The 22,946-nt window shown below is 45.8% G+C and overlaps 1 protein-coding gene across 1 annotated transcript in view; it reads left to right on the top strand.

Annotated features, from left to right (window-relative positions):
- Positions 1 to 21,297, top strand: part of SHANK3 (SH3 and multiple ankyrin repeat domains 3) — a 1,483,929-nt gene extending 1,462,632 nt beyond the window's left edge. Inside the window, exon 22 of the mRNA XM_086918824.1 lies at positions 20,658 to 21,297. Coding sequence (XP_086774950.1) covers positions 20,658 to 21,201 — 544 coding nt within the window. The 3' untranslated portion in view covers positions 21,202 to 21,297. The remainder of the gene's footprint in view (positions 1 to 20,657) is intronic.
- The last annotated feature ends 1,649 nt before the right edge of the window (positions 21,298 to 22,946 follow it).

The raw sequence follows: 22,946 nt of genomic DNA, 5'->3' as shown, positions 1-22,946 counted from the left end.
CACTGTCTGAACAACTCGGCCAAAGGCTCAATGGTCAAGGCAAACAAAAGCAGGTATAAAGGACATCCCTGCCTAATACCACGAAAAACCGACAGAGACACTATTGTGCCCAGCTTAACTCATGCCATGGGACTCTCAGAGTAGTTTAACCCACCTTATCCAACCATCGCCAAGGCCCATTTTCTCTATTAACAGATAATCCCACCATAGCATGTCGAAAGCCTTTTCCAGGTCTATCGACAAGAGGGCCGCCTGCGAATAGGACTGCACTTCTGGGTGGTACAGTATAGAGTATAACCTGTGCAAGTTAAGTGAGGTGTTCCGTGAAGGGATAAACTCATTTTGGTCCTCCTGGATTAGGGTGGGCATATGCAGGAGTAAACCAAGTGTCAAGGTTTTACTACATAGTTTAAAGTCCCTGTTAAGCATAGCGAGTGGGCAGAAGTTGGCGGTGCAGGCCCCTTGGGCATTCGATTCGGGGAACGGGGTTACAACTGTGCCTTGCATGGACTCAGGCAGCCTCTCCGTCACACAGACTCTGCATATAAGGCCTCCAGTTGGAGAGTCGGTCTCGAGGCATATACCAAATAGAATTCTGGAGGGAGGCTGTCCGGGACTGAGGTCTTACCCATAGCCATGCTTTTAATAACTGCATGAATCTCCTGTGATGTCACCAGCCACCCAATGCCTCCCTCAACTGCTGATCCAAGACCCAGAGCTGTAGCGTACACAAAAATGCTGTCTAGGTTTTCGGTAGGATAGGCAGCAGCATGTTGTATAAGTCTTTGTAGTAATCTCAGAACAAAGCATTTATTGACCCCGGTGTGTAAATTGACTCCCCAGATCCCGATTTTGACATGCGTAATTGGAGATCCACAAGTCTCCGGCCCAATATGCCATGCCAGCGGTCTACCAGGTTGCCCCTCCTCCTCCGGAGCTCTTGCAAGATACCCCGTATAGTCATGACAGCTTAGCCGTTCGAGTGCAGCATGATAAAGAGCACGCACCTCCTGAAGGCTCTCAGGGGCCGCAGCTTCTGTACCCTGTGCATTGCCAAGGCTATGCAGCCGACCATTAAGTTCACCCAGTTCCTGGTTTAGTTCACTGATTGGGATTTGTCCCAAGCTTTGCCAAAGTACCACAGCCTTAAACGCCTCCCATCCCACTAGCCCTGTAGATGTGGACTGTTTGTTACCAGCAAAGTAATCCACGCAACACCCAAAAACAAGTATATTCCAGGGTCAACTGGATGATTTTCCACAAAGGGATCAATAGGCAATCCCCCAGGGGTTTAATATCCAGTAGCAATGGACAGTGATCGGAAACAGTACGCCCAAAGTACTTAGTGTGAACTACAGAGTGGCTGAGCCCATGGGAGCACAAAAAGGAGCCTAGGAGTGCATGCAGTTGGTATACGGGGAAATAGAATGAGTAGTCCCTGATGTCTGTGTGGTGTGTTCTCCAAATGTCTGTCGGTTCCCAGTGTCCCATCCAGTCACGAAAACCTGTAGGTAGCGGGGAAAAGGAGCGGTTCAGAGCAACGTCTGCCACACAATTAAAATTCCCTTCAACGAGCAAGTCGCCTGTGGTCATTAAAGCCATTAAGGGTGAGAGTCTATGCAAGAATAGTATATGTTCCTCATTTGGGGCGTAAATACTGCAGAAGGTGCTATCACGACCCAACAACCTCCCGGTCAATAGCATGTACCTGCCCTCCTTGTCTATGGATGTGTGCAAGGGTTTAAAGGGGACACCCGCCCGTATCCATATCAGCACACCTCATGCGTATGCCAAGAAGTTGGTGGCGAATAACTGCCCTCCCTATCTACGGTGCAGCTTTTCCACCTCACCCTGTATAAGATGCTTCTCCTGCAGCATTGCTATCTGCAGTCCCTGCCTTCACAAATATCTGTGTATGTTATGACACTTAGTAGCTGAGCCCATCCCCCTAATATCAAGCTTTAGAGTCCCCCTTGTCCCCACCAGCCCACAATCTCGTAGCCAAATAGTTCAGAGCCATGCCTGCAAACAAAACAAGTAAAAACACTTATGAGTATAAACTCCCCATCCCAAGATCAGCCTGGCAACAACCATCCGCCCTAACTGCAAGAAGACAAACACTTTCATCTGAAAGTTTCTAACAGTCTAAGGTGAGACCATCCGGGATGGGTTAGACTTCCGCCTACTGGCAGCAATTCTCCACCTTGTCTGCGCCGGCCAAGAGTAGCAATAGCGTCCAGATGGTCTGCACAGCATGTCAGGATATTCTCAATGACAGTGAACACACTTACTGAGCAGAGGGTTCCTTTCTAAGGGAAATCATCTGCTGTCCTTTGGGCTATTTTTGTCAAAAGAGTGCTGACCGCATGCAAGGAATCTGATTCTGATTCACCAGGTCCTTTTGCAGAGGGCGGAACCAAGCTCGAAGGTGGTCTCCGTTATCTTCATGATCTCAGCCAACGCTCTGAGGGCTGCGGCCCTTTCCTTCTCAGTTTGAGCCATATTTGACGTCTTTGATGATCCCCTTTCGGGGCCTCCTCCAGGTCCTCTACCTCACTTTCCACTCCTGTAATGTGATAGTAGGCTACACCCTTGAAGGTGTGAGTAAGCTTCGAGCCAATCCCAAGCAGCTTTGGGGTATTGACAGAAATGAATTGTTCCCTCCACACTATCCGGAGTCTAGTAGGAAACATTAGGGAATACTGCCAGCCTTCCTCACAAAGAGTCTTTTTAACTTCAAGAAAAGAGGCTTGTTTCTGCTGTACCTCTACCATGTAGTCCGGGACTATTGAGACCTTGGTATTGTCTACTACGAACGGGCCTTCAGCTCACGCCCTTTCGAGCAGTATATCTCTGTCTTTATAGTCCAGAAGCTTTGCCACCACTGGGTGCAGGGGGCCACTTGGCGCCGGTAGAAGTGCCAGCACTCGATGCTCTCATTCCGGGGTGTAGAAGGTGGACAGACTTTCTGGGGCGACAACTGTCTTGAGTCAAGGCTCACGGTATGCAATCATGTCCTTGCCTTCCACCCCCACGGGCAGGCCAACCACCCTAATGTTACTCATCCTGTTGCACCCTTCAGCGTCTCCAGCCCTGCGTTTAAGCGTGCGGACCCTGTCAGTGAGCTCCGTAACTTGGTGTGTTTGTGTTTGCTGTACAGATTATAGGTCAGCTATGGAGGATTCTGCCACTCGGACTGGCTCCGCTAATTTGTGGTGTTCCGCTCTTAGGAGCCCAAGTTCCACCAACACGGTACTAATATCTTGGTGTAGTGTAGCCTTAGCAAAAAGCAATAGCTTTGAGTATCTTAGCTAGCTGCAGCTGAATTGGGTCCTCCGAGGGCCCAGGCCCTGGCCCCTCTTGCATTTGCTAATGGGTGGGATCCTCCGGTTCGGGGGGACCCCATTGTTCTCGTTCGTGTCTTGCCCATCTGTGCAAGGTTTGGGTGTCCTTATGTAAATGGCAGGCAGTACCCACTCTAGCCACTAACTGCCAGCGATGTAGATTCCAGTGGCATCTGGCAAGAAGCCCACCAGGTGCAGCCCCCACACTCAGAGGAATCAGTCAATGCTGGCTCAGTTATGTCTCCTGCTATGATATTGCCACCTTGAGTCACTAGGGGCTCAGGGTCCCTAGTTTGATGAGGGCCGGACTCGCCCTTTCGCCTCAGTGTCCACAGCGCATGGTCTGGATTACAATCCCCAGGCAGTGCCGTGACTGTATACCGCTCAAGCCCATTGTCTGAACTTAGACCTAGGTGTCTGGTCTGGGGTCCCTGCCCACCCTCAGAGGCCGGGTGTATGTTTGCAGCCAAGTGCTCTCTCTATTTCCACAGGCCTCCCATTGGGCCTCATATCCCCAATCAGCCCTCTCAATGGGCCAGGGTCCCAGTCTAAGGGGGGGGGGATACACCAGGAGGGTCACCCCCCAAGGCAGCGCCTTGCCCACTGTTGGTCCCTGGGCCGCGACCTGGGCCCCGAGTGCACACTTCCCCGGAGGGCCTCCAGTCACTTACTGTGTGGCCCACGCCTGTGTTCAGCTTACTTACTGTTTGGGCCCCTGCTTCACAGTGTGTGCTCACTAAGATGGTCCTGAGCAGGCTAGCGGCCAATGCAGCGACTCTCCTCTCCTTCAGTCACTCTTGATCTGGTCCGCAGTTGCAGCCTGCCGCCTTCCTTCTACGATCCCCTCAGCACTCTGGCGGGCCCACACTTTATCAGTCTCGCCCCGCCAGGTCACTGTACCTCCAGGACTTTGAGGGCCACCTCGGAGCTTCGCCACAGCAGAGTGGCTCCTCCGTACTCCCAAGCGTTTGCAGCAGCGTAGCTGGCAGGGCCATCCTTCCTCTGTCTTCATGGTTTCACAACCTTCCTGCTGCTCACTATGTGTGGCCATTTCTGGATCTCCACAACTGACCGTGAATGGCCTCAGTGCGTCTCAGAGATATGGGGACGCCATTTTGGAAGCCTGAGCCAAAGTTACAGAACGGTCCCGGCTCAGCTATCCAACACTCTTCAGTACTCCGGTCACAATCTCCTGCAGCACAAGGCGCCTGCTATCTAGGGCACGTCTTGTTAATTATGCTGTCCACTCTGGGCTCTGATGTTAAAGGATATTAACCCGTTGAAGATGTAATTCCATCTTATTCCACCCTCTCTCACCTCCTACCAGTTCACCCACAGTCCAAGATTGGTTCAACCAGCTTAATTTACGAAACTGGAACACTAAATCAATGAAGTGTCTCGACTTATAATTGATGTAAACCACAATACGCATATAAATGCCACAACAAATCATGCTCAACCTCCTAACTCAGACTTCACAGAAACATTACATTTTTTATTCTAGAATCTGATTTTAAAAATGTGGTGCACCCATGTTATTTCGAGCCTATACCATCTAAGGCAGATCCCTACTTACTGAAATCCTGAAAACACACCTATCAAATAGTGAAGGCAACTCTCAATGCGGCAGGCTGATTTCAGGAGTAAAACACTTCAATCACATAACTGTAGCACTCATCACTCTCAGCTTGCTCCCAATTGAAGCCAGAAGCATCTTTAAAATAGCATGCATCACACACAAAGCCAAATACTTGTTCCAAAAAAACGCAACCTGTCATGGTGCTACATTCAACTGCTGGAACCTTCCAGGTTTAAGAAACAAAGAAGCAGCTCATGACCATTCTCTAGAAGTGCTCTATAATATGGAACTCAATCGCACTGGAGTCACGCAGTCTCCTCTTTAGATGACTTTAAGAAGAACATAAAATGCAAATTGATTCAGTAATGCCTACTTATTTAACTACATTCATACTTCTTTGATGCGTCTATAGATTTAAATTTTACTCTTCATTAGGCTAGGATAGTCATTTTTAAAGCACTTGAATGCTGCGGGGTCTTGGTGCTAGATGTGTACGGAGAGATACTAGGCTGTAGAGCCAATAGGTTGATTTGAAGGAAATAGCCAGGACTTCAGCGTTTTCCTAAAAATCTGCCTGCTAGGTTGAAGTTTAATGGTGGCAGGCAATTGGTTTCATAACTTGGCTGCACAGTGTGATATACTCCGACTCCCCATCTTGCTCTACGAATTTTAGGGGTATGAATAAGACCCTAGTTTGTAGATCTCAGAGTTCTGGTGGGGGTATACCATGAGAAAATTTTCTGGATCTCCACCGAACCACCTCCATAGAGTGCCTTGTGCACCAGACAGAGGGCCTTAAATTCGACTTGTTGCTGGACAGGGAGCCAATGAAGAACCCTTATGCCCTTAGGTGGAATTGCTTTTGGGAATATTTAGTAGCAATCGTGCCGTAGCGTTTTGCTGTGATTGTAATTTCATCCTCTGTGACTTGTTGATGGCCATGAAAAGAGCGTTGCAGTAGTCTAGAAAGAAAAAGGGCTACTACTACAGTTTTACGAAGCTCCTGAGGAATGAAAGGGAAGCTCTTCCATAAGCTCTTCAGTAAGAAGAAGCAAGAGGAAGTCAGATGATTTACCTGGGCCGAGAAGTTGAGCTGATCATCAAAGATCACTCCTAGGTTATTAACCTTAGCGGTAGGGCAGGGGCATTCACCTGCCTCTGTCGCCACCAAGTATGCTTCCACAGTGATTGGCCCTTGCCGAACTCAAGCACCTCTGTCTTGTCAGTGTTTATCTTAATTTATTGATTGAAATGTTCACATAATAACCCACACTCATACTTTGTTGCTTTGTATATAGACCCTAAACTTTTATTCTGAATATATTATGGTACACCACATACTATAACCTATCTTGAAGAATTATTGATGTATCTTTCCTGGGAACGACTGTAAAGCGCTCTGACACCATCGGGTCTACTATATTAAAATAAATAATTAAATATTGGAACCACTGTGTTTTATCTCTGCCTGCAAAACATTTGTTTGAAGCAGGCAGTCATCCTTTTGGGGTCTCATTTAAGTTTTTTTGTCACAGGCCCCTCAATAGCTTCTAAAAAAGCCTCCTCTCTGTATTTATCTTTCTCTTGGTCTCTTTCATGCTGTCTTTATCTCCTTCTCAGTTAGTTGTAGGGGGGGTTGGAATGAAATAATACACCTAACCAGGACCTAAGCAAATATATTGCGCAAATCTATTTAGCCGGACATTTATTACAGTATAATCCATTTAAAGAACATGTGACCCACAACCTGTCTGCAATGTCTTTACCCGGTTGGATGCCCATAAAGTCTTTGAAGAAATACAGCTCCTGCATTTTACATAATATCGAAATAAAATAGACTATCATATGAAGATTAATTGTCTTTGGGAGTCCACTATGGGTAATGAAGAAATGATCACAAATTGTAAAGGAGTTTCTGCCTTTCCACATAAAATTTCAAAGCCCTAGTAGTTCTTAAAAATGAAGGTTAGGTTGGAAGACATGCAGGATTATTTCCTGATTTGTATTCTGTTAGTACTTATGGGATAGCAGTCGGAGCATGTAAAGAGCATACAAAAGCTGGCCTTTGTGTTGGTGAAGGGAATGTAAAGCCCAGTAACAAATAAAACCAAAGCCTAAAGCTCACCATTCCCTCTGGCAGTTGTGTTTAAACTTGTAAAGTCTGTCATCAAAGTTACCAAATATTCGTTACAAAGGGAGTGTGGCTTGGCATCGCCGAGATGGTTGCACACTAGCTGAGCTCCGCATTTGTCCGCTAGTAAAAGCCCCGACATCCGAACAAAATCCACAATCTTGAGGCACCCAGAGACAGTATTCGAACGACAGGCCCCCCTACAGCCCCCTCCTTCCCCAGAGTGGAATCTTAGAGGGCCGGGGACAGGCGGCCTAGCTCCCCGTGAGATCGGCAGCACATCCCTGCCTGCATAGTGGACGGAGGCTGCCATGATCCTGAACTATTATTAACCGTCATAATGGATAGAGGCCTTAGCTGGTGCCGTAGAGATCAAGTGGGGAGTCGGCATGAGAGAGAGGACCGAGTAGGCGGTGAGGTACTACCAGGGAGGAGCCTGCGGCCTACAGCAGATGCTAGGGGAGGTGAGATGGTGCCGGCCTGATCTGAACACTGACTAACGCGAGGAGAAGGAGAAGCTGCGGAGGGATGGGCCACTTTCTGCACTTTCCCCTGCTCACAGGCATACAGGAGAAGCAGTGAGTGAGACTAAACAAGCCTCGGCCCAGATGGCCATCGAGAGAAGATAGATCCTGGGTTATAGAAGGGTGGCCCAGCCCCTGGCGATACAGCATGGCAGCAGATTTGTAGGACAGCTGAGACTTCTGGCTGGGCCGAAGGGGTGAAACATTTATCCCGGTTAGATTGTACTTAACCAAACATTTATCACGTCAGCTTGCTGGTGCATTCCAGGCTCAGGGTGGCGACTAAACGGCTGGAGCACACGTCTATACTAATTGAATGGTGACGCCATAGAGGACAGGAGTACACCAGTCAAATAAAATTTAGAATTATGCAGTCCAGAGGACGCAGATGGCGGCGGCAAAAGGTGGACTGGAGCCACCAGTACCCGGAGAGCCTACTTTGGGGGCAATAATGGTGGTGATGAGGGACTTGAAGGGCACACTGGAGCCCAAGATCAACACAGTGACAATTGAAGTCAATTTAACGAGGTTCGACCTCCAAGGTGACAACAGCGGATGTTCATATTGCCCAGCTCCAGTCCACCGCAAAAAGTCTGATGCAGCACCCCTCTGCAATGGCAGCAAAGCTCGAGGATCAAGAAGGGAGAACACAAAGGAATCACATCAGAGTAGTGGGGGTACCTGAGGGGGCCAAGGGCCCAAGTTGGACTTTTTCTTAGAAGACTTCATATTAATACATTACGCCCCAATCGCTATCAATATTTTTCTTGGTTGAGAGAGCACACAAGGCAGTAGAGCGCCCACAAAGGCCAGGTGCCCCTCCACATCCAATAATGGCAAAGATTTTCAATTATCATGATAGGGACGCGATTCTCCATGCAGCGAGGGTGAGAGGAGACATACGTTATGAAAACATACTTGTTCACTTCTACCCTGACTTTACTATGCAGGTCCAGTGCCAGAGGAGCAGCTTTGAAGTGGTGAAAAGAGAGCTCAGGAAGCAAGGTCTCAAATACATGATGCTCTTCCCTGCTAAAATCCGGGTGATAGGGCAGGGAAAACATGGTATTTTGGACCCCTTACAGAATCCTTGGAATGACTGGAGGGTTGGCGTGGTGCTGATCGAGGTGGTGGAAATGGGGCAAGAAGAGATCGTGGGGGAGAAACAAGAGGCAGGACCTCTGAAGATCCACAAGGGAAGTAGCCTGAAGAAGTGACATAAGACACATCATGATGGGAATGTAAGAGTCTAAAGTCCTATGTATATACTCCCCATCTGCAGGACTGGAAGCATTATGACTTCTGTTGAAGTCCAGATTGGGGCTTTGGAGCTAGGAGATCGTTGGCATGAGAGAAGGACTGGGTGAGGGAACATGTAGACATTGTTTGTGTAGCATTAAGACCAACAGTTGAATTAAAGACCACTCAGGATTTTCACATATGGAATTGATAGACAGGGGTATAATGATAGTAATACATTTCTCCATGGGTCATTAAGGACGGAGCCAGTGTACCCCTTATATTGTTCGAGATGTTGTTGTTACGGGCGACAAGCTCTCTGCAGTTTGAGATGGTGGGTAGTTGAGAGCCAATTTAATGGGCCTGCAGGGAGGAGGAATTTGTTTAACAGCTGGGGAATGTTTGGTTGCTATGAGAACACATTAGTTTGGATTGAAAGTGCTCAATTGCAGTGGGGGGCGGTGACAGGCTACTTTTCGAGACACGGCCGGGTACGGATGGCTCACAACCCACGGTCTGGGAACATAATCATATAGATATCCTAGTCAACAGACAGATGGCAGTGGCGCAGCAGCAGTCTTTAAAGATATGAACAAGGAATGTGAATGGTCTCAGTAGTAAGATAAAGCGAACAGTGGTGTTACAGTTCATTCAAAGGCACACTCCGGAGAATACTTAACTGCAGGAAACACACCTTAATAGGAACCACTGTAAAGCGTTTGAACGATTTGGGTACACACTAGTGGCGCATACAGGATACGTGACTAGCTCCGGAGGGGGGGTTGGGGTTTTGGGCTTACATGTAAGTAGGCGTTGCCCTTTATTCATGCAAAGCAGTGGACTGATTCTCTGGAAGATATGTAGTGGTGAGTGGAAATTGGGAGGGGCAGACTCTAAACCTCCCAAGGTACATTAGCCTACATTGGCGCAGTTGACCCACTACTCCTAGAGCTGACAGTTGAAGATTGGTTTAGGAAGGAGATATGAATGATGTGATCAACTTAGAGTTGGATACTAGTGAAGGGGCAGCTTCCGGAAGGAGCCTGGGCCTGCTGCAAGACTTGGTGCTGGCTAATGGGCTAGCTGACATTTGACGGCAGCAACACTGGTAAGCTAGCCAATTTATGCACATGGGAGCTTGGCTTGCTTGGATTATTTGATAACCCAGACAACCCATTTGAGTGAATTCAGAGCGGCAGTGCATGTGGTGCGAGGAGTGTCAGACCACTCATCGGTTTAAGTGTTGCTCGATGGACTAGTCAGGGATCATGTGTTGCCCCTATAGTTGGCCCGTGGTGCCTAAAAGATAAGGAATTTAAAACTAGCATAAGAGAGCGGGTCAACCTTTCCTTTAAGGAAAACCTGGGGTCAGTGAGATCGCCTGTGGTGATGTGGAAGGCATTCAAAACTGTGATCCGAGGCCAAGCGCAAGCCCAAATAGGGGCGACTAAGAAAGAGAAGAAACTGAAAGCACTGCTTTGGAGCTTGACATCACTCTTTTGGAAGTTCGTATAGCAGGGGGAAAGAGACTGCTTCTCCTCCACTCGGACATCAGTTGAGACAGCGACAGCACGAGTTGAGAGCACTGATGGAAAACAGTGCTTGGCCCAGGCACTGGCCACCCAACATTGCTTGTATGACGTAAGAGACAAGGCCAAGAAATTACTAACGTGGTTAGAAAGATGAGACAATGGACGTAGCTGGGTCCTAGAAATATTGAATGGGAAAGGGAAGCTGCACATTACAGGAAGAGCAACTGTAGAGGGGTTTGCAACATACTATGAGGCTCTATATACCCCCTTGACTGCGATGTCAGGTGTAGAATTTCTGAGACCTGACTCTCCACCAGTTGACAGAGAAGCACCGGGGAATGTTAGATGGAGACCTGACTGTAGTGTAACTGGAAATGGCGCCACAAACATTGCAGTCGGGAAAGGTGATGGGACCAAACAGCCTACCGTTGAAGCTGTTTAAATGCATGACAGACAAAAGAGAGCGGTACAAAAGGGGGTGGTGATGGACAGAGCATCTGAATCAATCGTACACTCACACCCAGTCAAAAGATCTGGGTTTAATCCATCACCGTTCTTTAGCCCACTCTGCCACCCCAGTTCAGACATGGCTATATGCAAATCAGTCTGACCCTGTGCCTCATGGGAACAGTCCAGCCCGAACTGCCAAGCCATGTCTTCCCTGGACCGGAAACAAGCTTCCGAGGACCGGTTTCTGGCATTCCAGCCGTCTTCAGCCCGGCTTGCTTGAATCCAGTGGCAAAGTGAGCAAGGGACTCACGTCTGAGCATACCCTGCCACACTTATGGTGGCCAAAAGCGGTACAAAAGGGGGTGGTGATGGACAGAGCATCTGAATCAATCGAACACTCACACCCAGTCAAAAGATATGGGTTAATCCATCATCGTTCTTTAGCCCACTATGCCAACCCAGTTCAGACATGGCTATATGCAAATCAGTCTGACCCTGTGCCTCATGGGAACAGTCCAGCCCGAACTGCCAAGCCATGTCTTCCCTGGACTGGAAACAAGCTTCCGAGGACCGGTTTCTGGCATTCCAGGCGTCTTCAGCCCGGCTTGCTTGAATCCAGTGGCAAAGTGAGCAAGGGACTCACGTCTGAGCATACCCTGCCACACTTATGGCAGCTAAAAGCGGTACAAAAGGGGGTGGTGATGGCCAGAGCATCTGAATCAATCGAACACTCACACCCAGTCAAAAGATCTGGGTTTAATCCATCACCGTTCTTTAGCCCACTCTGCCACCCCAGTTCAGACATGCCTATATGCTAATCAGTCTGACTCTGTGCCTCATGGGAACAGTCCAACCCGAACTGCCAAGCCATGTCTTCCCTGGACCGGAAACAAGCTTCCGAGGACCGGTTTCTGGCATTCCAGCCGTCTTCAGCCCGGCTTGCTTGAATTCAGTGGCAAAGTGAGCAAGGGACTCACGTCTGAGCATACCCTGCCACACTTATGGTGGCCAAAAGCGGTACAAAAGAGGGTGGAATGGTCCTTGGATGCTTGATTCCGGTCTAGGAAAGACATGGATTGGTAGTTCGGGCTGGACTGTTCCCATGAGGCACAGGGTCAAGGCTGATTTGTATATAGCCATTGTCTGACCTAGGGTGGTGCGGAGTGCAAAAAAACGATGGATTTAGGCCCAGATCTTTGTACTGGGGTGAATGTAAGACATTGTTCTGTATTCTGTCCATCAACTGTGTTTTTTGCAATTTTCACCCCGAGTGGGCTGGGTATGCTCAGACGTGAGTCCCAGGCTCTCCACATCACTGGAGTCAAGCTATCCAGGCTGAAGAAGGCTGATAGCCAGAAAGCGGTCCTTGGATGCTTGATTCCGGTCTAGGAAAGACATGGCTTGGTAGTTCGGGCTGGACTGTTCCCATGAGGCAAAGGGTCAGGGCTGATTTGCATATAGCCATTGTCTGACCTAGGGTGGTGTGGAGTGCAAAAAAACGATGGATTTAGGCCCAGATCTTTGTACTGGGGTGAATGTAAGACATTGTTCTGCATTCTGTCCATCAACTGTGTTTTTTAGACAAAAGAGAGGCACACCTCTTGAGTATGTTAAAGGGGCCTATGAAGGAATGTTCTCTATCGGAGGACCGAAGAACGCCTGTTATAGTCGTAATCCCTAGAAAGGGCAAGCAGCGGAGGGACTGTGGGTTGTATAGACCCATTTCGTTGCTCAAATCTGAAGCTAAAGTATTAGCAAAGGCCTTATCGCTCTGTTTGCGAACAGTGATCATATTGGTAATTTATCCGTATCAATCCGGATTTAATTTGCATAGGGGGACACGACTAAACATGAGACGACTGGGCTCATGCATGTAACTGGGGCCTCTATCACAGAACCGGACGCACTTTTGTCCTTAAATGCAAAAATGGCAGTATGGAATGGTGCTACTTACTTGCTGAATTGGCATATTTCGGATTTGGGCCTAAGTTTATCGGCTGGGCCAAACTCCTCTACTCGGGCCCTCTGGAGGGGGAAAAAATGAACAACTCTGTATCCGGGGTGTTTGCTCCCTGGAAGGGTACAGGGCAGGGCTGTCCCTTGTCCCCAAAGCTCTTTGCCTTGGCTCTTGAGCCACTAGCGCCCTGGGTTTGTCAAGACAACCTCATACGGGGCATTCCAGAGAACAGGGAGTGGCACGAAAGAATCTCACTGTATGCAGACGAAGGCCTACTGTATGTCACAAAACCCATGCACTCCACTGATAGGATTTTACAGAACTCCCACACATTTGGGGACTACTCCGGGTACCGAATCAACTGGAGAAATTTCCTATTGTTGCCTTTGGTGGGGAGGGTACCGAGGTAGACATCCAGGTTTAAGGTCCCAGTCCAGGTCGGTAGTTTCAGGTTTATGGGCTTGCACATGACTAGGGAGGCACATGCTTTTTACGCTAAGAACCTTGCCGTGCAGCTGGTCTGGTTCAGAAGAGATGCCCATCACTGGCAGACGCTTCCGCTCTCGTTGATGAGTCAGACGGCCATTTTTAAACTGACTGTCCCATGCCTCCTATACATCCTACAAAATATGCCCTTCTGAATCCCGCAAGATTTTTTTCAAAAGATAAACTCAGAATTGAGACAATTGTTGTGGAGCTGTGGTACTTCCATTATAGCTTTGCACAAACTGCAGAGAGGGGGCTACAGGGGTGGACAGGCAGTGTCCGATATTGAGAAATACTATTGGGTCACTCTGTTGGTATCTGTGAACGATTGGGTATTTGGGGGCCGAGAAACCTATAGAATAGACAGAATGGCCATTGGCGACAGAGAATAACCCCTCTAGTATATCGAATAAAGATGGAGGGGAACTTGCCTTGAACACACATACACACAGTGGTGAGGCTGTGGAGGAAAGCCACCAAATACATGGGTTGGGAGGGTAAACTGACAGAGATAACACCACTTTGGAACAGTGATCTTCTTCATGGGGGTGGAAGGAGAACTTCCAAGCTTCACTAAATGGAAGTTAATAGGTCTGGAGAGATTGGGAGATGGGTGGAGAGGGCAGGCATACGTCTCGTTGGAAACTCTCAAGCAGCAATACGAATTGGGGGATGCAGTGTGGCTCTGATACTTACAAATTGGACATGCACTGCGGGCCACATCTGAGAGGGGGGCAATGACTGAGGTGGCCCCATATGAGGACCGCCAGTTGACGGATCTCCTGATAGGCAAGGCAATCGCAGCCGTCTACAAACAACTGGTGAATAACTTGGGAAAGATCTTGGCATGCTGGAGGATGAGGACTGGGTAAAGGCCATACAAGGTCCAAGGGAGGTGGCTATAAGATCTCGCTTTAGGCTGGTCCAAATGAAGATTTTGCACAGGACTTATTATTCTAGGCCACTGTTGTACCACATGGGGAGGGCTAACACTACATTATGTCAAAAGGAATGTGGACAGGAGGGGACCTTTTATCACCGGCTATGGGAATGAGCACTGATCTAGAGATATTGGGCAGACGTAATATGGATAATGGATGAGGTGGTGGGACAGGAGGTCCCTCTACAAGCTAAATGGCATCTGCTCCTTATCCCAGATCCGGAAACCCGGCAGAGATATAAAAGAATCTACCTAGAATTGGTTTCGGTGGTTGCCAAGCGCAATATAGCACAGGGTTGGGGGGCTGTCTCTCCCCAAAGGGTGGTTGAATGGGAGGCTGACCTTGAATGGTGCTGCCAAGCCGAACTTACAATCCATCTAGGTAGAGGATGCCCGCACAAGTGGGAGAAGGTTTGGGGGCCTGGCAGGAGTACTGAGGTTTATAAAAGCAAAACAGGGATTGCAGTACACAGCGGTCAATTATTTCAGAATCACATGGGTCTAGGGAGGATTTCTACTTACTGAGTTTCGACAGATTTTGCTATTCATTTGCTGATGTAATTATTGTACCATCCCGCCAAATGATTAATGAGTTCTAAAATAAATAAAAATATAAAAATCTGTCACAAGAAACGATTGACTCAAATAGTCTGTTAGGCTAAGGCCAAAATGAAATACTGAGGCAAGAAGGATCTCTTCAATGGGAGAAGGTAGTTGTAAAACTAGAGTCAACAAGTATCAATATATCTGCTGAGATGAGCTACAATGTCTGAGAGATAAATTATGCATGAATCTATTTGGATTGTTGCACTAGCCATGTAAAAGTTTAAAATCATTATATCATTAAAGGATTTTTAGAGGATTTAATTTATTTTGTAAAGCAAAGTTATCATAATCTATGTGATATTTTTCTAGTATATTAATTGACTCGTTGTACAATGTATTTTAGGAGCACACCTAATGGAAACATTTGCTTCCAAAATTTCTGTATGTGCATCAATAAATTTTCAGTCGCCAAGATCTGAATTTTAGCAATGGTAAGAGGAAGAGATGAAACCCGGATCCCCTACTAAAATGGCAGATCTGGAACTTCCAGGAAACTTTCAGAAATCTGTTTTGCAACAGGTGAAGCGTTTTCAAGAACCAATATTGGAAGTGGCAAAATAGGGCAATCAGTATCATCCTAAATTTCTGGAACTCCTGGATGAGATAAACATTAGGGAAATCATGAAGGAACTTTCTTGACTAGTTGAGAAAGATGGCTTATCTCAGTCAGTTCTGTCTCACTACTGGTGGGAAACCATCACAGAACATATAAAGTGATTATCTGTGGTAAATGAGCTGTACCTGTGCGTATGCACAGTGCACATGAAGGTTTCCTAAACATATTAGGTAAACATCCAATTCTATGGTGTTATTGCTGCGGTTGCACGGATCATACAAGGTTTTTATCATTGCATAATGGCCTGCAGTCAGATTGGGGCCAAGGTATACAATATGAGGTTATAGTTGTTGGTCTGTCTGTGTTAAAGACTCGTCTTTCATTCAATACATTATTAAATTTTATGTTCAAATGATATAACCAGCTTTCGTCAAAGCTTATTATGACATAAAATTGAAGCACTTTACGGTAAACACATCCCACAATAAACCTTTCTATGTATTGGGGCCAAAACTTGCGAGCTGTTCTTTGGCATAATTTTTTAGAATTTGCGCACGATTTTCCTTTTTGCTGCTCTATTAGATCTCCCCTGTGCCTGCGTGCTCTTCCTGTTACCGCTCAAGTCAGCTGTTTTAACGCCCTTTTTACTGAAATGAAAAAGAGTTTGTAAGAGTAAAAGATAAAACATACCGTAAAGCGTCAGGATGTTTTAGCCATATTGAACATCCACTAAGCAGGAGCCAACCCTTGAATATCCAGGAATCAATTGCCTCCATTGCACTCCCATAGCATACGTTTCCGAACACCAGATAACAGATATGGCCAACGCCCAGTTTAGTTCCCTAAACAAATGAATAAAAAGTAAAAAGTAGAAACTTAAAAACGAGATGAGTCCAAAGAAATAACATGTTATTTAAAAAAGCATAATTCGTTAATTCAGTTTCTTGTGATGAAAGACGTAACACGAACTTGGGGGCATATTACAAACAACTAGCGATAATTATCGCTATGTTGGTTTAGCGGCGATATTTTTATCGCCGAGCTGCGGCGATTTTTATCGCTTAGGAATCTTGCTATTATCAAGGTTTATCTCCTAAGCGATAAAAATCGGCCGAAATGCATGAATATCGCTGAAAAGTCAGCGATATTCATGCATTACCGAGCTAATGCTCTTAGCCATGTTATCCACCTACCATTGGATAACATGGCTAAGAACTGCTCAGGGGCAGGTGTTAGCTTTTGGAGATATTCGTGCTTAGCGCGAATATCTCCAAAAGTTGGTAATAGGAGATAGCGATGTTAGCGACTGTTTCCAGTTGCTAACATCTTGGCACGCCCACTTTGCATGTCATTAGTGATAAATATCACTGACATGCAAAGCGGGACCCAAGATGGTCGGTATCTCCTACTAGCTGTCGCTAACTGGTGTTAGCGACAGCTAGGTAATAGGGAGATAATTTGATCTCCGCTTTCTTGGCTTTTAAAGCCAAAAAACGGAGATAAACCCCCTTGATAATATGACCCTGTGTTCCTTAAAGTTAAATCCTTTCCTTGTTAGGTTCTGGCAGCACAACAAACATCATTATTTTCTGCAATCCATAAGTGTCCACATACTAAATCTGATGAACACATTTTTGAACAATTAGCTAATCTGAAACTTCAGGGAGACTCAAAGTCTTGTTGGGAGACAAGTAAATGAAGTTCAAACACCAAGCCTTGACTTCAAAACGGTGCTACCAAAATTAAGGAGTTGCAGGGAGAAAAGGCACAACGTAATTTTGTAAACGAGCCATGTAGGAGATCATCCCATGTAGTTGTCAAACCCATGGACTGACAAGATGCATATTAAAGACCTTGAGAATGTTTCTCTGTGACAAAAAAGTCTATTTAAGTTGATACCCAGATTTGGAACATTCTCAGTAGTACTGTGTGGATCCGTTGCGTTTGTGCAGAGAGTGAAAGGGCATATACAAGGTATCCACGTGTTTATTCTTCTTTCCCTCTTTACAAGACATTACATGGAGAAGATGGCCTTCTTGAGACCCTTATTTAGCAGCTGAATTGCAAGTGAACACATGGGGGAGCTTAATTTCCCCCCATGCTTCATTATTCACACAGAACATGGCATCTTGGAAATAAACCAACTTCCTTTGCAGGGGTGGAAGAAACTATTTCGGTCTTAGATATTTGATTTGAGAGGAATGGTGCAGATTTACTAAGCTTTTGCGTTGTCCTTGTGTTACGCAAGGCTATGCAAGGACAACTCAAAGGCTTCATCAAGATTTACAATGCCATTCAAGGTGCAATTTGCACAGCCTTACGTGGCTTTGGAAAGAAGTGGAACGCAGCAGCTTGCGCTGCCTTACATTACAGTTCGAGCTCAGAGACATTCCATGGGTGTTCCTATGCATCCACTCATGGACTAGACACAATTCCAGATTTACAAAGGTTTGTAAACTGGGGTTGCATCAAATTCCGAGAGGTTGGCATAAATACTCGAAACATCTTTTTTTCTTCTCATTATTTCCTCTTTCTATGTGTGATGAATTCTACATTAGGCACAGAAAGAGGAAAATTACTCCTCCCCTGCCAGTAACGCATGCACCCTCGCACTATTGAGCAAGGGTGCCTGCAATGGCGCTCCCCAGCACACAGAAGAAATGCTCCTTATATTTGTAATTTGCATGTTGTGTTCTTCCCCAACTTTAACCCCTTCCCTGCTCGGCACATTCCCCTGCTGTGCTGGGGGGAGGGGGGGCGCGCAGCGCTCCCATTCTCATGACGAGCTCAGCTCGTCATGAGCTACAGTGCTCCTGTGCTCATGACGAGCTGAGCTCATCACGGCCGCACCCGTTTCTTTAGAACGCTCAGCACAGCAGGGGAATTAGCCCAGCGTGCGAGCGTTCTAAAGGCCATGACGAGCTCAGCTCGTCATGAGCACCGGAGCACTGTAGCTCATGACGAGCTGAGCTCGTCATGAGCATGCAAGGGGTTAATGAGGCATACCAATTTGATGAAATCCCAGGTTTACATGCCTTTCAAAACCTGGAATTGTGTCAAATCCATGGGTGGAAGCACAGGAACATCCATGCCTCACCCATGGAACGCTTCCCAGATCAAAATGTAACATAAAGTAGCACAAGCAGCGGCGCTGAGTTACATTCCTTTATAAAGCCACGTAAGGCGGTGTAAATCACCGTTGTTAGACTTTCTAAAATTTACAGAAAGCTTTGCAATGTCCTTGTGTCAACTTGTGTCACACAAGGACAACACAAAGGGTTAGTAAATCTGGGCCTAAAAACTGATTTAGAAGGGGCAGACCAGGTGAGCTTGACTTACTGGGAGGATGCTACCAGATATAAAAACTTCATAGCTTTCTGCACCATTGAATGAAATAATTTTGCATTGTGATTATCTTACTCACTTCCTGTAATCAGTAAGTCAGTCAGTATAAATCATCGCGTTCATAGAAGAAGATTGAGAGCCAGACCATGTGTTTGATTCAGACGCTCAGAAACTTACACCTCCTCATTTTTGAGAAAGCTTCAATCCTGATTTAAAATAGTGGGAAAGAACTGCTAAAAAGTCTATGACAAGGCTGATTTTTATCACATCTCTTTAAATGTAATTTGCCATGCAATATCAAGAGGTCAGAGGACATGGCCCAAATGTTCTCTTTGAAAACCATTTAAGATGTAATTCAGTCTTTAGAGACACATTAAAGTATGGCCAGTACTTACAGTATTGTACTAAACGTCAAGAACCACTGGACTGGGATAGTGAACTTTGGAAACTCAACCTAAAATTGCAGAAAACTGGTGAGGAAGGAGAGAAATAAATTAGAAAGCGTAAAGTACTACCCAGACGGTGATTCTAGTGTGTCCTTTGTACAGTAAGGGGCCTTTGAAAGTTTGCAAAAGCTTCCTTTATTACGTTTGTAAATGGAAATGGAAAACTCTAGACATTCAAATGTTATTTTGGCTGTACCTTTGGACTGGGCAAGCAGAAAGATATTGACAGTAAAGGGCCCAGCTCCTTTTCTGACAAGCAGGGGTTGTTTTATTTTTTTATTTTTTTGCAGTTTTATATAGCCAGAACTCGACCCAAAGGTATCAGAGCCCTTTACATGAGTACCAGTTGCATTACAGACGGCCACTTTTTTTTTTTTAGCTACGGGAAGATTAAGTGAATTGTTCAGAATCACAGAATAATTGAGCCTCCTGGCAGACTCGAACCTGGTTCCCCAGCTTCAAAGTCGGCCGCTCTAGTCGTTCTCGGTCTGATCTTAAATTTTCTGTGCAAAAATGTGCATGACCCTATGTAATGAGCACCTCTTGTCTAATGGCCAAAAGTAGTCCATTCTTTACGTTTTTCCTATTAGAGAAGTAATTCCTGTGTAAATTATTAGCTTTAATCACTCTGCACTGGGTGAAACTCATTTGACGAAACGTACAGTTCTCCTGCTTCCCACAATTGCATCAAACTCAGCACCCACAATTGCATCAAACTCAGCATAACACATGACGTCGTCTTAAAAGCTTGGAGTCTACACAATGGGGCATTCGGGCTAGCGACGGCTCAAGTCCGCAGAGTGGATTTCTTTTTAATGTAAAGCACATAAAATAAACTTCTTCTTGAACGAACTGTTATTATTTTTAACTGCCTTTATAAACAATCAGAATTCTTCATTTAGATGGTCCGCTAAGCATAGTTAAACCTTCCGAACTATTAGATTCTTTATCATCCTTTCATTTTTGTATTTTAGCCCCAGAGTAGTCCTCTAATGATACTTTTATTGCTTAGCTTTAGTCATTGTGTAATCAGTCGATACATGATTTGCTTTTGTGAGCAGAACTCTTTGCAACCGTGTACAGGCCAGATGTTTTTGAGTTTGGTTCCAGACTGCAAACAATGTATTATATAGCCCGATCGTATTTCTTGGCAGGTATGCAAGCCATTTGGCAGAGATGTTTAATGCTAATCACAGTGTATCTACGATGGTAGTTGCAAAGGAGTTTCTAGACAGAAAAGTGTTTGTCATATTGTACTCCTAACACACCACAGTACCCCGGCCTCTATATGCTGTAAGATGATGTTGTCAGTAATGCATAGGTATGTATTTTCCCCGAATGGGATGAAAAATGAACGTGGAGTTTTATTATGATCAAGCGCTATAAACTATGTCATGCACATTAATGCCTTGATACAGTAGCACAGTTAGTCTCCTTTAGTGTGTTCTTGCTCTCTTGTGCAGTTTTTACCTCTAAAATGTCCTTTTGTACACCTTGTCTTCTCTCTTTTTTTAATCCACAGACTTTTCAGTAGTTTAGGAGAGCTTCATACTATTTCCCAGCGGAGCTACGGGACCACCTACACAGTCCGACCTGGCAGTCGCTACCCGATGACACGCCGTGCGGCCAGTCCAGTAAAACCCAGTGCGGAAAGGACAGAATCCCTGGGCGCCGTGCGCCCCTACGCTCTGACTCCGCAGACCATTCTCAAATCTTCCAGCCTCTCCATCCCACATGAGCCCAAGGAGGTGCGCTTTGTGGTGCGTAGTGTAAGTGCAAGGAGTCGATCCCCTTCCCCCTCGCCATCCCCTGGGCCATCCCTGCACTCACTTCATCCACCACGACCATTTATTCAGAAGCCCCTCCAACTGTGGAGCAAATATGATGTGGGAGACTGGCTGGAGAGCATCAACCTAGTAGAGCATCGAGATAAGTTTGAGGACAATGAAATTGAGGGGACCCACCTCCCAGCCTTGACCAAGGAGGACTTTGTGGAGCTAGGGGTGACACGGGTTGGGCATCGAATGAACATTGAAAGAGCCCTAAAGCAGCTTACAGAGAGCTGACGGGTGTCACCAGAAGTGACTTTCCCATGGGTCACTTCACAATAGTATTCAACTTTTTGTTTCAATTTTTACATCTCTGAAAAAAATTGCTAGATTTATATTTTGATCAGTGCACTGAAGGATGAGGAGGTGAGTTCTCACACTTAACACAAACTGATACCCTCAACTACTCTCACATGCACGCAAGCACCACACACTCTTTCTGACCTCCTAGTGTCTCTTCATCAGAGCAGTTCCCAAACTCCTGAACTTGAATGTTGCATGGGAATGGTCGATTTCCCTTTTGATTTTTCCATGCTTTTGGAGGGTCCAACTGCACATTGCTTGGTATGCCCAACGTCGTCTTTCCAGATGTGGACCTCCGGCTAATGCAACCTCCAGCTGACTCCTCCAAGAGAAGAATACAGAATGAGAGAAGACCAACCTGCCAAAGTTTTCAGATGAAATCAAAATTGACACGCAGTAAGATAGGCTGACCACTTGACTGTGAAGGAGGGAGATGGGAGGGTGGAGAGGGGGTCCATGGCAGTAAATGTACTCACAGGTTCCCCTTCAGTTTACATTGAAGCAGCAGTACTATCAAATATCACCACAGAACAAAATGTATTTTATAGTCCTAACTTTTTACCAATAAGTCCAACTTTCTTCTCTTGTAGGCCAAACATTTATACATTCCCAAATGTGAAGATTTTTTTAAAGGTTTTTACAGTGTAACTTCAGTATGGCTATGCCTGTTTTCCAGGTTTATTTCTGGGAGGAGATCCTTCATTTTATTGATATGTTAATACCATTGATGCACCAGGCCTCCTAAGTAAAGAGCAGAGTCAATTTAGTCTGAAGTGTGTACAGAAGCTCCCCTTCCAGCTCGTTTAACAAAGGTAGATGTAGTGAGGTGAGGAGAGACCCAGAAAACTCTAAATGTCATCCTACCATAAATGCAATTGGATTCTGAGTGAAGATGGTATGCATTAGTGTATGCAAATCATCTATACATTGTTAATTTTAAGTACTGCTGCTTCAAGGTGAAAGTTGGATGGGCATTCCCTCACTGCCCATGTCATTTGAAGGAAGTGCTTCGAAATTCTGTGTTTTCACCTACCAGAGTGAAGATCTGAGATGGTAATAAGGGGGAACAGCTAGCATCATGATCATTCTGAGTTGGTTTTCAATTCTAATGGAGGAACAAAGAGAGGCTATTTCTTAAAAGGACAAATAGATCTATTATATATGGTATCTGTGTATTTAACTAGTTTAGATGACAAAGAAATGTGAAGCTCCATGCCTTCTCCAATTAAGATTGGCACTCAATTCCATTCAGAAGAGTTTTGCATCTTTCTAATAAGTATATATATTTGAAAAACGGGGAGGGGGACAGACCAAATATCTATATCTATATATCTATATCTATATATATATATCTATCTCAAACACATTTTGTTACAATTTTACTAAAATGCTCTATCTATAGAACTCATTACATGCTCATGGGAATTACTATTTCCCAGGGAGGCTGTTGAGTTTGGGAAGGCATGGGTAGGGGGCACTTTTTTTCTCTTGTTGACGATGAGATGAGGTGAAGGTGTATTTTCTATGTAAAAATGCGCACTGAAAAGTGAAATGTTCTTGAGCGATCTTGACTGAACACTAAGACTCTGTTCTGCTGACAGTCCTCCTGCTCTTAGGTCAGGAGGGCTGGGAAGAGAAGAGGTGTCTCCAGATCTTCTTTGTCATAAACATCACTGAAC

This window comes from Lissotriton vulgaris, chromosome 1_1 (assembly GCF_964263255.1).
Source record: "Lissotriton vulgaris chromosome 1_1, aLisVul1.2, whole genome shotgun sequence".
In the NCBI taxonomy this organism is placed as follows: Eukaryota; Metazoa; Chordata; class Amphibia; order Caudata; family Salamandridae; genus Lissotriton; species Lissotriton vulgaris.
The sequence above is the reverse complement of the archived record's forward strand: the minus strand, read 5'-3'. Positions and strand labels throughout refer to the sequence as shown.